We start from the raw sequence: 18,890 nt of genomic DNA, 5'->3' as shown, positions 1-18,890 counted from the left end.
CTCAGCCTCCCAAGTAGCTGGGACTACAGGCATGTACCACCACACCCAGCTAATTTTTGTATTTTTAGTAGAGACAGGGTTTCACCATGTTGGGCAGGCTGGTCTCGAACTCCTGACCTCAAGTGATCTGTCCACCTTGGCTTTCCAAAGTGCTGAGATTACAGGGATGAGCCACTACACCCAGCGTTTTTTTTTTTTTTTTTTTTTTTTGGAGAAACACAGTCTCAGCTCCAATGCCCAGGCTAGGGTGCAATGGCCTCAGCTCTGTCTCCCAGGCTCAAGCAATTCTCCTGCCTCAGCCTCCCAAGTAGCTAGGATTACAGGCATATGCCATCACACCCAGCTAATTTTTGTATTTTTAGTAGAGACAGGGTTTCACCATGTTGGCCAGGCTAGTCGTGAACTCCTGACCTCAGGTGATTCACCCAACTTGGCCTCCCAAAGTGTGAGCCACCAGGCCCTGAAGAATTTCTGTATTTTAATACAGTATAGTGACAACAGTGATACCATCAACTTGCCAGGTGATACACCTGTGTAAAGAAAACCAGTCTGAAAGATATACATTAAATTCAACAGCACAGACTCAGTCACTACTATTTCTGAATGATGTGATTACTTCTTAAAAATGCATTCTTTAAAATGACAAAGTTATATATATTTATTATATATATTTACTATGTACACCCTGTTGCTTTGAAATACATGCAATGGTTCAATTGAATTGCATTACCGCACATACTTATTTTTTCTGGTGAAAACACTTAAAATCTACTCTCTTAGTGCTTTTCAATATACAATACATTGCTGTTAACTGTAGTCACCATGTTGTAAATGTATCTCTTGCATAGTCATTATTTTAAGTGAACAATTTATTAAAAGTGTCCATATAGGCCAGGCACTGTGGCTCATGCCTGTAATCCTAGCACTTTGGGAGGCCGAGGTGGGTGGATCTCCTGAGGTCAGGAGTTCAAGACCAGCCTGGCCATCACGGTGAAACCCCATCTTTAATAAATAAATAAAGTTTCCAGGCCGGGCGCGGTGGCTCAAGCCTGTAATCCCAGCACTGTGGGAGGCCGAGGCGGGTGGATCACGAGGTCAAGAGATCTAGACCATCCTGGTCAACATGGTGAAACCCCGTCTCTATTAAAAATACAAAAAATTAGCTGGGCATGGTGGTGCGTGCCTGTAATCCCAGCTACTCAGGAGGCTGGGGCAGGAGAATTGCCTGAACCTGGGAGGCGGAGGTTGCGGTGAGCCGAGATTGCGCCATTGCACTCCAGCCTGGGTAACAACAGCGAAACTCCGTCTCAAAAAATAAATAAATAAATAAATAAATAAATAAATAAATAAAGTTTCCATACATAACACACTAAGAATAGTAGAAGGCAAGAGACCAGAGCCACCAGAGGAAGGAAAATATGTGTATTTCCGAAAATAATCTTTAAGTGTGTAAGCAGCAGTATCCTTGTAGAAATACAAGTCTTTAAGGGATCAATTACCTGAGGTGAAATAAAATGGCCACAAACCTTTGTTACTCACTCTTTTTTTTTTTTTTTTTTTTGAGATGGAGTCTTGTTCTGTCACCCAGGCTGGAGTGCAGTGGTGTGATCTTGACTCACTACAACCTCCACCTCCCAGGTTCAAGCAATTCTCCCTGCCTCAGCCTCCCATGCAGCTGGGATGACAGGCACCTGACACCATGCCTGGCTAATTTTTGTATTTTTAGTAGAGATGGGATTTCACCACGTTGGCCAAGCTGGTCTTAAACTCCTGATCTCAGGTGACCCATCTGCCTCAGCCTCCCAGAGTGCTGGGATTACAGATGTGAGCCACTGCATCCAGCCCCACATTGCCAAATTTATAAAACATGCCATTTGTAGCTGTATTCAACAATCTTTAAGGGCCAACTGGCTATAATATTATAACTAAAAATACCAAAAAATAAACATCATAGACAATATGACATCACATGCTAGCATATTCCAAATTATCTAGTAGTTACTGAAACACAGGGCTAAATTTAACAGTTATTTTATATGAATCCAGGTGTGCATCTTCAGACAGCTCAGATGTTCAAAGATCACTATAACATACTACCAAGTCTCCCACTTTAATAGTTCCTGATCTACTGGAACCTTCTCTTGATCCCTCAAACAACTTCTTTCTGGCCTTAGGATCTCTGCACATGCTATTCTCTCTGCACACAATGACTCCCTCAACCTCTACATGTCTCCTTAACCCTGCAAAGCAGGCTCTGTGTAATCCTGAATTGTCATTCATTTAGAGAGGCCTTCCCTGAGCACTCCTGATATTCTCCCCCAAGCTATACTACTTTTTACTATATGGCATTTATTACAAATTATAGTTATACCTTTATTAGCATATTTACTTTTAAAATATCTCCCCCACTGAATCATATAACCAATAAGGGCAGACATACATGTCTGTTTCATTCACTACTTAATACCAACACCTAGCATAATGTATGAACTTCAATTTACTTGCTATATAAAAATTTGCCATAACAAATGGCCATTTTACTTCCAGATTTAATCACCGTGTGTAAGCTTTAGTAGGAATCTCATTCATTACTGAACAGTCCTTTTTTTTGGTTACTGAACAGTCCTTTTTTTTGGTTACTGAACAGTCCTTTCCACCATCAATTCCAACAACCACTCCTTGTATTCCAAGAAAATAGCTTGGGTTAGAATTACCAGAGAGAAAAGGGTGAAATTACCCAACAGAGTTGGGATTCAAACTACTATAACCACACAGCCAACTTCTCAATCCAGGTTATTCTGAAGCGCCTCTCTTAGTAGTACTCAGGATCACATTTTTGCGGGTATTTTGCCTTAAGATTTTTTTTTAATGCAGTAATACCCCAATACACTACACTTACATTCTATGTTTTTCTTTACCTTATAGAAATTAAAGGGCATTAAAATGTACCCCAAAAGTTCTTTAGTGAATACTTAACAATTGCCAATAGATAATGTCACTGTTTTTTAAAGTTAATATGTCACTGTTTAAATGTGTTGGTAAACACAAACTTTCTGTAGCAAAATGCTGAAACAAAACTATGTCTAAGGTCCTCAACTTTAGCTGCATAGGATCCTGAAGAGGTTTTTAAAAAACAATTGAATGAAATTCAGATTCAGTAAGCTATTAAACAGGTCTTATATTTCTTTAAACGCTCTCGTTTTCGTAGACGCAGGGAAGCATATAGAGCCACACCGGAGAATGAGGCCTGAGCAAGGGCTTTTTTTTTTTTTTTTTAAACACTCCTGATGATTTATATGTACCCAGTGTTAAGAACCATTGCAGTTTTCCTGGAATAGGCGGGAAAGAAAAAAAACAAAAAAGAACCATTGCAGTCCAGGTACAGTAGCTCACACCTATAATCCCAGCACTCTGGGAGGGCGAGGCAGGTAATCACCTAAGGTCAGGAGTTTAAGACCAGCCTGGCCAATGTGGTGAAACCCCATCTCTACTAAACATACAAAAATTAGCTGGGCGTGGTGATGCACGCCTGTAATCCCAGCTATGTGGGAGGCTGAGACAGGAGAGAATCTCTTGAACCCAGGAGGTGGAGGTTGCAGTGAGCCGAGATCAAGCCACTGCACTCCAGCCTGGCTGACAGAGCAAGACTCTATCTCAAAAAAAATAATTAAAAAAAAAGAACCACTGCAAATTAAAACCTCTGCATCTGGCTCCTCCTTATCCCCAAGAGTTTACTGCTTTTGCAAGCCACTCCATGAACTGAATTTACTTTTGATGTCATGAATCTAGAAGAGAACAAAGAGACAAAGTAGGGCCTGTTCTCTTAGTGTGTCTTAATCTAGTTCCTACTTCCAAAAGGAAAACAATATCCAAATACACAAAATGCTTAGACCACAAGTGTGTAGGTATGCTGAAATGTACATATGTGAAAGGTATAAAAGGGCCAGGGGAAGTTAGCTTTCTTCAACCATAGTAAATGTGAAGGGTCTAGAGATCCTGTTTTGAGTATAAAGTAGCCAATTTGATCCTAGAGCTAACTTAAGTACAGGAGAAGTGTTAACTCCTACGAGCTTATAGGCCGGTCTTCAATAACACAGCAAAGAAACATGTATTGGGTATTTTTCAGAGGGCTTTTTACATCTATCACCTCATTTTATTGCCAGCACAATATTCACTGTGCCCATTAATTGGATGAAGGTATAACTAAATGTGTTGGTATGTGTTCTAATTTGTGACCCTATAAGATATACATAAATCCAATCTGTAACACAAGGGAGTTAAATTATTATTATTATTATTTTTCCATAAGTTATTGGGGTGCACGTGGTATTTGGTTACATGAGTAAGTTCTTTAGTGGTGATTTGTGAGATCCTGGTGCACCCATCATCCGAGCAGTATACACTGCACCATATATGTTGTCTTTTATCCCTTGTCCTCCTCCCAAAGGAGTTAAATTAGAAAACCAAATAAGATAATTTATTCTGCAACTATGAAGTGGCAATAACAGGGCTGGGCATGGTGGCTCATGCCTGTAATCCCAGCACTTTGGGAGGCCAAGGTGGGCAGATCACCTGAGGTTGGGAGTTTGAGACCAGCCTGGCCAACATGGAGAAACACCGTCTCTATTAAAAATACAAAATTAGCCAGGCATGGTGGCACATGCCTGTAATCTCAGCTACTCAGGAGGCTGAGGCAGGAGAATCGCTTGAACCCGGGAGGCGGAGGTTGCGGTGAGCTGAGATTGCACCATTGCACTCCAGCCTGGGTAACAAGCAAAACTCTGTCTCAAAAAAAAAAAAAAAAAAAAAAAGACTCAGTATGCCTGGAAATAAAAATCTCATTATAAACAAATGGCTTCCCTCTCTCACTACATTCTTAAGTAGGTCATCAATGTTTCTCTTACCTTATTCTTCTCCTTATATTAATCCATTTCTTTTCAAATGCAGATTAAATTAGTTAAATCTAATACTCTTTTTCTGTGTCCACCCTTTTAAAGAGACTGATAACATTGAGAAAGAGAATTCTCCCAAGTAAATGTACTTGACTCTAGTACTTCAGCCTATAGACTGCCAAGGCAGACTTGGGTTGCAATCAGAAAATGTTAGATATCTCCAGAACATAAATGCTGAAGCAAGATTTCCTGCAACATAGGAGGGTGGTAAGATAATTAACTCGAAAGAAATTGATGGAACTGAACAATCAGAAAAAAGTTTATAAGGCTTTGTTAACATAATAGCTATTTGAAGGAAACTGGCAAATAAAATAAGCAGCAATTCATGTATAAATGAACAAAATTCTTGTGAACTGTACTTGAGAGACTTACTACCAGAGATTTCTTCATTTTGATTATTTTAAAAAAAGGCTTTGCGTTGTTTGACTTCAAGAGTTTAAAAAAACAGCCTAGAGTTTAATAAAAAATTACTTCTTGGAAAGTTCTAATCTGTCAATTTCTAGATTGATGCACAAAGGTTTGGCCAGTCAATCTGTGAGCAGGATTATAAACAGCAATGAACAACCTTGTCAGTCAACCTGAATAAATGCTAATTTCTGCCACTTATTTAGAAACAGATTTTCCAGGAGGCTGAGGCAGGAGAAATCACTTGAGCCTGGGAGGTGGAGGTTGCAGCGAGCTGAGATCATACCACTACACTCCAGCCTGGGTGACAGAGTGAGACTCTGTCTCAAAATAAAAAAAAAAAAAGAAAACAAAGAAACAGATTGTCACCTCCATTTAGCAGGAAGAGTGATTTAAGAACATGACATGTCATCAAATGGTACAAATGGGCACTTCTGAACTTCTGAATGATGAGTTAAATACATTTTCCATATCGCCACATGTTAATCTATTATTTAAAAGTGGCAGAGATATCTGTTGAATTTTATATTATTGAATGTTGAACTGAAATGTTGCTATATTATGGTTGTAAAGAATTACTAAAATGAAAAAGAACAAAGCTATGTGATAAATGTCTAAAGCTATACTAACAGTAAGAAACAAAGCCAGGAGCAGTGGCTGTCACTTGTAATCCCAGCACTTTGGGAGGCCAAGGTGGGCGGATCATGAGCTCAAGAGATCAAGACCATCCTGGCCAACAGGGTGAAACCCTGTCTCTACTAAATACATATAAATGAGATGGGCATGGTGGTATGTGCCTGTAATCCCAGCTACTCAGGAGGTTGAGGCAAGAGAATCGCTTGAACCCAAGAGGTGTAGACTGCAATGAGCCAAGACTGCGCCACTGCACTGCAGCCTAGCGACAGAGCAAGACTCTGCCCCAAAAAAAAAAAAAAAAAAAAAGCACAAATCAAGGAAAATGAAAATAGCAGTATCTCCAAGCAAAGAGTAGAGCTACTTCGGATTTGGTGGTAAAAGAGAATACTGTACTAAAACTAAAGCCTTCAAAAGTTCTCCTAATTCATGGTTTGACTATCACCTCACTGAGAACCACAATTACCTTTTCGTCTTGACACTGTCATTGCCAAGGCAATGGATTCTATAATTAATGCTGAGCTTGAGACCAATGAAAGGGAAAGCAACTTATATGGCATCCACAGAGACATCTAAAAATTAAGCAGGGTAACAGAGTGGATGTCCAAAGAGGAAGGTATAATGACAGAAGAAAAATAATGGTGGTACATGAAGCACCTGAAATAATATAAGGCCTCTGTTTGAGGTCAACTAGGAATTAACAACTGCTTAGCTTATTATATGCTTCTAAATCTTCACATATGCATCTTTAAGAAGGATAAATGTCTTAAAGATCTCAATCACTTCACAGAGAAACTAAAATTAGAAAGACTTCACTGTGGTTTTTAATCCTCTTTTATTGTATTAATAGTGGCATCAAAAGGTGAAAAGTCTCAAAAACAAAATACTTTTAAAACCATCTTGCCTATTTATATTTCTAATGTACATATTAATATAATACTTAAAATATGTAAAATATAGTACCTGAAACTGAACTCTTGGACACTGAATCAGAGACAAATTAGTACCAATTTTCCTTACGATACTTCGAGATGAACCATACGGCTTCCTAGACCAAAGTACCTGAGGAGGTAGGAAAAACCAAAAGCTTAATTACAAGATGTGAATTCCAACAGGCGTACAGAACTGTTAAAACAAAGCATTAGACAATTATTTGTATGACATATAACAGATTAATTACAGGATCAGAATGCTCTAAACGTTATGGCAAACAAGCTAATGTTTCTCAATCCAAAAATAAAGAATAAATATATATATATATATGCAATAAAATTTAATGTAAGGTATTATATAAAACTACAGAATAACTAGTAATTTTTAAATACTATACTTAGAGTTAAAAATTTTATTTTCATCAGGTTTTCATACTATTCTGCAACAGAAACACTACTGTATCTCTTCTGCTATATTTTTAGTTTTAGAATTTTGATATACATAATTTTTCTTCAATATATGTTACTTTTGCTGTAACAGACTTTTCAAAACAATCCCAAACTAGTACAAAGTTCAGAATCTGAAAGTGTAGTATGCAGGGTGCTTCACGCTGTTCACTGCACAAGAATGCATGGCCAAGGGTGAGCAAAGGCTGAAATCCAGGCATACTGCTCCTGGGAGGCCTATTCCCCAGAGGAAAGGTAAGAAATTTCATCTGAGCAGTATTTCTCAGATGAAATCATAATAAACAAAGGACATTATGCTATGCTTAAAGACAAAAATGAACCCTCAAAGCAAAAAAAACAAAAAGCACACATGTTGAAAGTTAAATCATTACAAATTGTACCTTGAAACTTCTCCCCAAGTGTATAATCTTTCTTTAAAGAGAAAAATTATCCATCTGTTTTGAGTGCTACACTTGAAAGCCTGGACAGAAGAGGTAGAGAAAGGTAGTATGCTATTAAAAGCAATTTTAAAAGAAAAGAATAAGAATGACATGACTGTTATACTTAAATCATCAAACTTTAACATTCAATTATATCCTAAAGGCCGGGTGCAGTGGCTTCTGCTTGTAATCCCAGCTCTTTGGGAGACCGAGACAGGCGGATCACGTGGATGTGCCAGGAGTTTAAGACCAGCCTGGCCAACATGGCAAAACCCCATCTCTACTAAAAATACAAAAATTAGCCAGCCATGTTGGCACACACCTGTAATCTCAGCTGCTTGGGAGGTTAAGGCATGAGAACTGCTTGAATCCTGGAGGTGGAGGTTGCAGTGAGCCAAGATCACACCACTGCACTCCAGCTGGGGCCACAAAGTGAGTTTGTCTCAAAAACAGAAAAAAACAAAACAAAAAACAATTATATCCTAAAGACTAAACAGAATCAAATCAGTTGAGTATGAATTCTGGAGAAATGGATACTATCCTTTTTTTAAAGTCACTCCACGATCATTCTACTTTAAAGAATGGAATCACCCCAATATAAACAGCATAACCAAACAACTGGTCACTGTAAATAGTGGAGGCTCCAAAACCTAACTCAAACTAGACCCTTAGATAAAATCATATACAACTTATAAAACGAGCACAGAAACTATCTGATTTCTTAAATTTTAGCAATTAAGTCTAATTCAGGGATAATAACAAGAATCAGTGTGGGGTTCAGGGCGGGGCACAGTAGCTCACGTCTGTAATCTCAGTGCTATGAGAAACTAAGGCAGGAGGATCATGTGAGGCCAGAAGTTTGAGATCTGCCTGGGGTCTTTTTGTGAGACCCCCATCTCTATGAAAAATTAGAAAATTAGCCAGCTGTGGTGGCGCATGCCTGTCGCCCTAGCTACAGGAGAGTCTGAAGCAGGAAGGTTCCTTGAGCCCAGGAGTTTGAGGCTGCAGTGAATTATGACTACACCACTGTACTCTAGCCTAAGCAACAGAGTGAGACCATGCCCCTCCACAAAAAAAACCCAACAAAGTAGAAATCACAGAAGGATGTATAATACCCCTGGCACCTACCACAGCTTTCATATAATTTTTAACAGATATACTCCAAGGTTTCACTGAATCTTACCTAGAAGAGTTCCAAAAAGTACTTATAACCTATACTGACTCCAATAACCAACAAAAACGATAGCTCTTGCTTTGGAAATGTAAATAAAAAGGATGGCAAAGACTAGAAAACTGGTAAGTAGAAAGGAAGGTAACAATATTAAAATATGAATAGTATACAAAGAATATTAAAAGGCAAAGTTACTCTGAAGCTTAGAACAAAACATCATTCCCATCAATAATCATACAGGATTATGACATAAGTAGCCTTAATAACATGTGAGGACTAAGGGAACAGAAAACCTCTTACTAGAGAGAAATGCGAAGCCTCGAAGTTCTACAACATCAACATCAGATCACCCACCAAAAAAGGAACAAACATGAGCAAGTAATTCTAAGACAGTATTTAAGCAAAGTCTTTACCTTATACATTTTTTTTTTGAGACGGAGTTTAGCTCTTTCACCCAGGCTGGAGTGAAGTGGCATGATCTCAGCTCACTGCAACTTCCAACACCCAGGTTCAATTGATTCTCTTATCTCAGGCTCCTGAGAAGCTGGGAATACAGGGGCGTGCCACCATGCCTGGCTAATTTTTTGGTATTTAAAATAATTACAGGTGATTACAGGTGATCCACCTACCTAAGCCTCCCAAAGTACTAGGATTACAGACGTGAGCCACCATGCTGGGCCCTACCTTAGACATTTTAATAGATCCTGATCTTTTACCAATAAATCCATACGGCAAAAGTAAGTACATCATTTAGTCGTTTCTCTTGTTGTCTTCTATTTAGTCACAAGTCAAAACTCCTATGATGTAGTAAAAGTGGAATGCTATTTGTGTATCATAATGTGACAATTAGATAGTCTAAAGTGAAATCTTTCTCCTCTCCAGCAAGCAAAGGTCCTGCCTGGAGATGAAGAGGACAAAAAGCTCACAAAGAAAAATTTAGAAAGGATTTGTCAAGGTCAGGAACTAATGTTTCTGCCAGCTTTTAGCATTCCTCACTATGAATGCTGCAGGGCGAAATATCAACTGTTATGTTTCCATCTGTTTAATATCAGAAGAATACCAGGTGCTTTCGACAAGAGAAGTGGCCAATGATTCAGCCTTTTTTCTTTTTTTTTTTTTTTTAGATGGAGTCTTGCTCTGTTGCCCAGGCTGGAGTGCAGTGGCACAATCTTGGCTCACTGCAACCTCCGCCTCTCAGGTTCAAGCAATTCTGTCTCCGCCTCCCGAGTAGGTGGAATTACAGGCAGATTCCATCACACCCAGCTAATTTTTGTATTTTTAGTAGAGACGGGGTTTCACCACGTTGGCCAGGCTGGTCTTCAACTCCTGACCTCAGGTGATCCAACCGCCTTGGCCTCCCAAGTGCTGGCATTCCCGGCATGAGACCACCGCGCCTGGCCAATTCAGCTTTCAATTATAAGGAATAAGTAGATTATTTACGTATCCTCTACAAAGTTAAAGGAAAAGAACAGATTGCTTTATGTGATTATTTTTTCAAGCATACACAGTAGACTAACGTGTTCTTCTGTTACTTGTAAATTGCATAGTACTTAGCATCAATAAATATCAAATAAGGGTCTATGTAAACTAATGACTAGAATATTTAGAATGAGGAGTCATAACCTTTATTGGATGGTAGGAAAAAGTGAGGGGAAAGAATAGCTAATTTCTAGGAACTCTAAAACTAGGTCTGACTACTTTTCTATTTTTTTCTATTCATCCCTCATAGAGGGGGAGAAATTGTAAATGGCTGTGCAGAAACAGTGAACAGATGGTACTGAAAAGTCACCATCTGTGCATTGGGAGGCTGTATGACCCAAGTGCATCTCCTACCATAACTTGTGGCTGAACTATGTCTTGTCAGTATGCTAGTTTAGAGAAGGAAAGACTTCCTCTGAAGATAAACTGTCATTAATATTTCTTTAGATATAAGAGAGAAGGCAGGGAGAAAATGGTCATTATAAGATAATCCAATTTCATTAAAAAAAAAAAAGATAATCCAATGTCATTAAGAAATAGCTAAACAGAAAAACCATGCTGTATCTATGAAAACTGCTTTTAAATAATCTAACAGTGTGTGTGTGTGCGCGCGTGTGTGCGCATGCATGTCTGTGTCTAGTAATGACAGTCCATAACATTTAGCAACAGTGTTTGAAAGTGATGACAGCAAGGAGGAGGATGACAACAGGAAAGTAGTTTGTTCTTTTTTAACATTGTGAAATGCTATTGTAGAAAGTGTTGACGTGTGAGGCTGAAATCTGAAGCTGTCATCTGTCTCATCCATGATGACTGCACTCAAGCTTTATGTGGTAATTCATTTACTAAGGACTAGTTTAACATATTTTATTATTTGAGGGCAACTTTTAGCAGGAAAAACTATAAACTTAATTCCAAGAAAATATGTTTTCTGGCCAGTTGCAGTGGTTCACACCTGTAATCCCAGCACTCTGGGAGGCCGCAGAGCGTGGATCACCTGAGGTCAGGAGTTCGAGACCAGCCTGGCCAACCTAGTGAAAGTCTGTCTTTACTAAAAATACAAAAATTAGCCAGGCTGTGATGGCAGCTACCTATAATCCCAGCTACTCGGGAGGCTGAGACAGGAGAATTGCTTGAACCCAGGAAACAGAGGCTAGAGTGAGCCAACAACGTACCACCTGCACTCCAGCCTGGGCAATAGGGCAAGATTTCATCTCAAAAAACAAACAAACAAAAAAGAAAATATGGTTTTCAAGACAAACTATGTGATATTAATGCATTAATGCAGAGGTTCGTGTATCCCCAAAGTTACACACAAAATTGGGTACATGTCATTTTTCTGGGAAGAAGTTCCACATTGTTAATCAAGTTTTAAAAAGTCAGGACAGAACAAAATGTAAATTCTTAATTCTCAGGGAACTAAGGGAAAATTAAAAGTGTGTGTTGGTAAGCGGGAAGGAATAGAAATGGGGAAATACAATTCTGTAACAATTTTTAAATCCTTAACAAAAGATCAACACTTTCCTCAGTTCTCTTCTTCCTTACTCACATTCCTCCTCCAAAGCACAAAAGGAAAACCAGAGTACAGTTCTTATGTATTACTATATTGCTAATACAAATTATTATAGATACTTGCTATAGTAACTTTACTTCCAATATAAAATACTGAAATTAATCAGAATCACATTAGCTTCACACTATTCTTACTTCCTGCAGTTTAAAGATATTTTTACCTGGGGACATAAAAAGTTTGGAGATACGTGAGCACGTGGTTTTAAATTCAAACAAATGTTGAGGGAAAATAAAAGGCAGTAAAGAGAAAACAGGCCATTGCAGCATATAGGCCTGGCTTTAAAATTAGCTTCTACCAACTTACTGCCTGTGTGAAGCTGGCCAAATTATTCATCCCTCTATGCTTCTGTTTTCTCACCTATAAAACGGAGACATTATCTACTTCATGAGCCTACAAGTATTAAATGATTTAAGGTATTATTAGAAAAAAAAAAAAAAAGAATAAAAAAAGTAACAAAAAAATGAGTTAAGGTATTATTATACTGGTTTCAGTTTTGTTTTGCTTTTGAGACAGTCTTGCTCTGTTGCCTAGGCTACAATGCAGTGGCATGATGGCAGCTTACTGAAACCTCTGCCTCCTAAGTTCAAGCCGGATTCTCCTGCCTCAGCCACCCAAGTAGCTGGGACTATGAGCATGTGCCACCATGCCTGACTAATTTTTCTATTTTCAGTAGAGACAGGATTTTATTGTGTTGGCCAGGCTGGTCTCAAACTTCTGACCTCAGGTGATCCACTTGCCTCAGCCTCCCAAAGTTCTGGGATTGCAGGTGTGAGCCACTGCATGAGGCCATTTATAATGTTTCCAATAAACATTAACAGTCATCTTTCCCTTCTAAGAGATAGGAAAGTACACTGAAAAGAGAAAGGATTTTGGAATCAGAATTGGGTTCATATTATAGTTCTACTATTTAGATAACTTTGGTCAAGACAGTTAAATACCTTGAACCTCAGGTTTCTCATTTGTAAAGCGCATTGTTCTACCGAACATTGGCAATTTATGTAAAAGCACTGTGTACAGTAAGCACTGGCATAGTAAGCCAAGTAGGATGGCTATTACAGTAGTGTTAGTGTGCAGAGTCAACGACAATGAGCCAATCACCACTGGCTGTTCCAATGGGAAAAATAAAACAAAACAAAATCTGGTCTAAAAGCTTACAATTTCTTCTTTTTATTTTTTTGAAAGCAGGGTCTCACTTTTATATCCTAGGCTGGAGTGCAGTGGTATGATCTCAGTTGACTGCAACCTCCGCCTCCCAGGGTCAAGTGATCCTCCCATCTCAGTCTACCAAGTAGCTGGGACTATAGGCACATGCCACCATGCCCAGCTAATTTTTGTCATTTTTGTAGAGATGCCATCTCACCATATTGCCCAGGCTAGCCTCTAGCTCCTAGAATCAAGTGATCCTCCCACCTCAGCTTCCTAAAGTGCTGGGATTACAGGCGTGCCAGCCTTTTTTTTTCTCAGAGAAAAAAAAAAAAACAGATTAAATAAAGGATGAAGGCAGTTTTCACTCTTGGAATGCTTTCAAGCACAGTATCAAAAGACTGGGCGTGGTGGCTCATGCCTGTATTTCCAGCACTTTGGGATGCTGAGGTAGGTGGATCACCTTAGGTCTGGAGGTGAAAACGGATGAAACCCCATCCCTACTAAAAACACAAAATTAGCTGGGCATGGTGGCAGATGCCTGTAATCCCAGCCTCAGAAAGCTGAGGCAGGAGAATCGCTTCAATCCAAGAAGCAAAGGTGTAATGAGCCGGAATCACAGCACTGCACTCCAGCCTGGGCAACAGAGCAAGACTCCATCTCAAAAACAAACAAACAAAAAAACTCATTTAAAGGCACATCTTGTTTTATCACACTTCACTTTACTGCAATTCAGATACATTGTTTTTTTTCTTTTTAATCAATTTAAGGTTTATGGCAACCTTGTGTCAAGCCAAGTCTATTGGCACTATTTCTCCAACAGCATGTGCTCATTTCACATCTGTGTCATGTTTTGCTGATCCACACAGTATTTTTTTTTTTTTTTTTTTGGAGACAGAGTTTTGCTCTTGTTTCCCAGGCTGGAGTGCAATGGCACAATCTTGGCTCACTACAACCTCTGCCTCCTGGGTTCAAGTGATTCTCCTGCCTCAGCCTCCTGAGTAACTGGGATTACAGGCACCCAACACCATGCCCAGCTCATTTTGTATTTTTAATAGAGATGGTGTTTCTCCATGTTGATCAAGCTGGTCTCAAACTCCCGAACTCAGGTGATCCACCTCCGTCCGCCTCTGAAAGTGCTGGGATTACAGGCATAAGCCACCCTGCCCAGCCACTTATTTTTTTAATTATGCTTTAAATTCTGGGAAATTTGTGCAGAATATGCAGGTTTGTTACATAGGTATACATGTGCCGTGGTGGTTTGCTGCACCCATCAACCCATCATCCAGGTTTTAGGCCTCGTATGCATTACATATTTGTCCTAATACTCTCCCTCCCCTTCTCCCCGCCTGCCCCCACCACAGGCCCCAATTTACGCCTTATCATTCTATCTATTATGGTGATCTATGATCAGCGATCTTTGATGTTATTTTTTACTACTTTAATTGTTTTGGGGTGCCACACGCACACATAAGATGTGAACTTAATCGATAAATATTATGTGTGTTTTGATTGTTCCACCTACCAGCTATTCCCCGATCTCCGACCTCCCTATTCTGAAACAAAACAAGACTGAAATTGGGCCAGTTTAACCCTGCAATGATCTCCAAGTGGTCAAGCGAAAAGAAGTGTCTCATTGTGTGTCTCTCACTTTAAATCAAAAGCTAGATAGAAAGTATTAAACTTAGTGAGTAAGGCACGTTGAACGGAGAGGCCGAAAACTAGGTCTCTAGCACCAAATAGTTAGCCAAGTTGTGAATGTAAAGGAAAAGTTCTTCAAGGAAATTTAAAGTGCTACTACAGTGAACACATGAATGATAAGAAAGCCTTATTTCTGATATAAAGAAAATTGTATCCTGGATAAAATTTCAATCCAGCCACAATATTCCCTTAAGCCAAAGCCTAATCCAGAGCAAGGTTCTAACTCTCTTCACTTCCATGAAGGCTGAGAGAAGCAAGGAAGCTACAAAAGAAAAGTTGAAGCTAGCAGAAGTTGGTTAATGGGACATAAGGAAAAAAAGCCATTTCCATAACATAAAAGTGCAAGATGAAGAAGCATCAAGTGTCAACGTGGTGAAACTCCGTCTCTACTAAAAATACAAAAAACTTAGTGTGGCATGGTGGCACATGCCTGTAATCTCAGCTACTCAAGAGGCTAAGGCAGGAGAATCACTTGAACCTGGGAGGCGCAGGTTGCAGTGAGCCAAGAGCACGCCATTGTACTCCAGCCTGGGCAATAGAGCGAGACCATCTCAAAACAAAAAAAAGTGATTAGCTATATTTCACTATCACTTTATAGTGGTGATCTGAAATCAAACTCACAGTATTTTCAAGGTATGCCTGTATATGTCAGATCAGTGGGAAAATACACGTTAATCACGGAAAGATAGAGTTATGAAAGCTTCTTTTATTTTCAGGTGTCCAAATATAAAATCTTGAAAAATTCCTCTATATTTTTATTCTTAGGCAACAAGCTAAAAAAAAATTGGAAATTAGTTAACCCTAAAAGATTACATTGTTTTATGTTGAAAGAAAATTTATTTTTATATGAATTTTCAGCTGATTAAAGTTGATGATTATATGCTAGCTTCGATAAGCTAAAAATAGACTTTGGAGGCCAGGCATGGTGGCTCACACCTGTAATCCCAGCACTTTGGGAGGCTGAGGCAGGTGGATCACTTGAGGTCAGGAGTTCAAGACCAGCCTGACCAACATGGTAAAATCCCGTCTCTACTAAAAATACAAAACACTAGCTGGGTGTGGTGACAGGCGCCTATAATCCCAGCTACTTGGGAGGCTGAGGCAGGAGAATCACTTGAACACAGGAGGCAGAGGTTGCAGTGAGCCAATTGCGCCACTGCATTCCAGCCCGGGTAACAGCGTAAGACTCCGTCTCAAAAAAAAAAAAAAAAAAAGTAGATTTTGCCAATCCACAATTACTAGGAAGGACTCTCAGTTGTAATTATAATATTTTGAGCAAGTTAATCCTCCCTTAGCTGGTCCATTCTTTGATAAAAGGCACCCATTTTCCAGCTTAAAGTTAACAAGCTAAATGAAGCATGCTATTTGTGCCTGAAACAGAATTCTGCACTTTGGCCTCAGTTAACACTACTCACATTGACCTGTCTTGGGGTGTGAGGCTGGTAACAGAGCAAATATATAAGAAACTAACCATTATTGAATGTACCTACACTATACAAGCCACTGTGCTAGATACTTTACATACACTGTCATTTAATCCACAGGTAACTCAGCAGTAGCAATTCTTATTCCTACTTTGCAGATGAGGAGAATAACTGGCAGAGACAAAATTCAGATCCAAGTGTGTTTAAATCCAGGACCCACAATCTTACCAATAAACTATACTTCTTACTAAAATTACAACAAGTAGAAATTAGAAAGGTTTGGTTTTTGAAAATCATAAATAACAAAAATTTCCCTTCCTTCTGCAAGCAAGAGAAAAATAAACTTTTGCTGTCATTACTAAAATGTCAATCCATACTATGAAGAAACTGAGCTAAGTTTTTTGTTGTTGTTGTTGTTTTCTAAAGATAGGGTCTTGCTCTGTCACTCAGGCTGGAGTACAGTGGTGCAATCTCAGCTCACTGCAACCTCTGCCTCTCAGGCTCAAGTGATCCTCTCACCTTAGCCTCCCAAGTAGCTGGGACTAGAGGTATGTGTCACCATGCCCAGCTAAATTTTTTAAATTTTTTGTAGAGACAAGGTCTCACTATATTGCCCAGGCTGGTCTTGAATTTCTAGGCTCCAGCCATCCTCCTGCCTCCCAAAGTGCTGGGATAACAGGCCTGAGGACTGTGCCTGGCCACTAAGTGAAATGTAAAACACAGGAACATATATCTGAAAGAGATAAAAAAACCAATAAATTTACAAGTCATTTTCCTATTGCTTACCCTCAAGCTAATGATCTCAAAATTATGCAGCTATAACAAAGATAATTGTATTTGGTTCTCTACTTTTATCTCCAAAGAAAACAGATGTAACCTTGAAAGTTGGGGAGATTCAAAGTTCAGGCACAAAAACAAAAAAGTAAAAGTGTGCTAAAAAGTATACCCATATTCTGCCAGGTACAGTGGTTCATGCCCATAATCCCAGCATTCTGGGAGGCCGAGGCGGGCGGTCAGGAGTTCAAGACCAGCCTGGCCAACATGGCAAAACCCTATCTCTACTAAAAATACAAAAATAAGCCGCCCGTGGTGGTGCGCGCCTGTAATCCCAGCTATTCAAGCAGCTGGGTCAGGAGGATCGCTTGAACCTGGGAGGCACAGGTTGCAGTGAGCTGAGATTGCTCCACTGAATTCTAGCCTGGGCAATAGAGCAAGACTCCCTCTCGGAAAAAAAAAAAAAAAAGTATAACCATATTCAAATTACATAACCTGCCCTTCAATAAAATTTAATTCTATGTCATAGCCATGAAAAAAAATGAATTTGAAAATGTAAAACAAAGTATTCTACAAAATGTGCTTGGCACCAATAATTGCTCTAATAATTTATAGGTCTAACAAAATTTTTATATCAGCAGAAAATACTTGTAAAGTCAAGATGAAAACTAACGTGTCTAGCATAGGACACTCATTAAAATATAGCATCTTTTTTTTCTTACGAATTGTTGTTATTTTTAAGAGACATGACTTGCCTTTTAAACAACTGTGTGATAAACCATATTATAACAGCATTCAATGTTAATAATTCTACAACATTAAAAGCACTGTCAAGTGTTAGCCAAGCAAATTTTATGCAATGATTTCTCTGCTTATTTAAGCCTTTTCCTCACTAATAACAAATGTATTGCTCTTAATGGTCACATGAATATTGGTAAGTTTTCAGTGTAACCCAGAAAGTTACTTCCTTATTTCGGATGCTGGGAAAAGATTCACTTCTGTGATTTAAATAGAAAGCAAATTAAACAGTACATAAACATATTGAATTCAAGATGTTGGTCATATATAGATTTATTTCATTTTCTCACAGAAAATTCTTAAAATATCTAAATGTCGGGATTTTAAAAATGAATTTTGAGCACTCACCGATTGCATGCTTACTCCAACTTGTTGAAAAACCATCCTAATTAGGCGCTTAATCCAGCCAAGCATTTATATGGCAAAGTCTCCCCAAATTTGCATTTCAAGTACTTCTTCAGGCATACATAGCAGCACATGGTCCGTAAAACACACTGAAAATTTAAAATGCAAATACTAAAATGAAATCATTATTATTTAGAATTTGTACTGTCTACATGTCTCACAGAGCAAGCCTAAAACATTTTAAAACTTCATGTGTAATTTAAGAGAAAACAAGATTTGCTTGTGATCAGCTTGCTTAAAGTAAGTGTAACAGTATAAGGTGTTTTGTTTTGTTTTGTTAACATTTTTTTCCAGTCAGTGTTCTTAGCTGGAAGCAACAAAAACCTAGTTTGGCTAATTTAAGTAAAAAATACATTTATGAAAAGATATATGGTGGACAACAATCTTCAGAGAACCCAATTTACAGGCTACACAACCAAGGAAGTTAAAAACTGTAGCAGACTTGGCCCTAGGAAACCACTAGTACATTTGTTACTACCACCACTGACAGGGTCCATGAAGTTCCTCCTTTTCTGTGTCCCCAGCTCCAAAGATGCTGTCTGTACTGATGCATTTGCTAGACCAAGTCCACAGCTCACATGTTATACAGCAAAAGGGGGGCAGGCAAAGCAAGTAC

At 38.9% G+C, this 18,890-nt stretch overlaps 1 protein-coding gene across 3 annotated transcripts in view; it reads right to left on the bottom strand.

Annotated features, from left to right (window-relative positions):
• MTFR1 (mitochondrial fission regulator 1) overlaps positions 1-18,890 on the bottom strand; it is a 67,828-nt gene that overhangs the window by 24,836 nt on the left and 24,102 nt on the right. For all 3 annotated transcript variants that reach the window (XM_032296213.1, XM_032296214.1, XM_032296215.1), the window contains exons 2-3: positions 18,218-18,363; positions 6,954-7,052 (exon numbers count right to left, since the gene is read on the bottom strand). In XM_032296213.1, coding sequence (XP_032152104.1) covers positions 6,954-7,052; positions 18,218-18,283 — 165 coding nt within the window. In that variant the 5' untranslated portion in view covers positions 18,284-18,363. The remainder of the gene's footprint in view (positions 1-6,953; positions 7,053-18,217; positions 18,364-18,890) is intronic.

The sequence above is a fragment of the Sapajus apella genome, unplaced genomic scaffold, assembly GCF_009761245.1.
Source record: "Sapajus apella isolate SASKATOON/1434 unplaced genomic scaffold, GSC_monkey_1.0 scaffold35, whole genome shotgun sequence".
Lineage (NCBI taxonomy): Eukaryota > Metazoa > Chordata > Mammalia > Primates > Cebidae > Sapajus > Sapajus apella.
The sequence above is the reverse complement of the archived record's forward strand: the minus strand, read 5'-3'. Positions and strand labels throughout refer to the sequence as shown.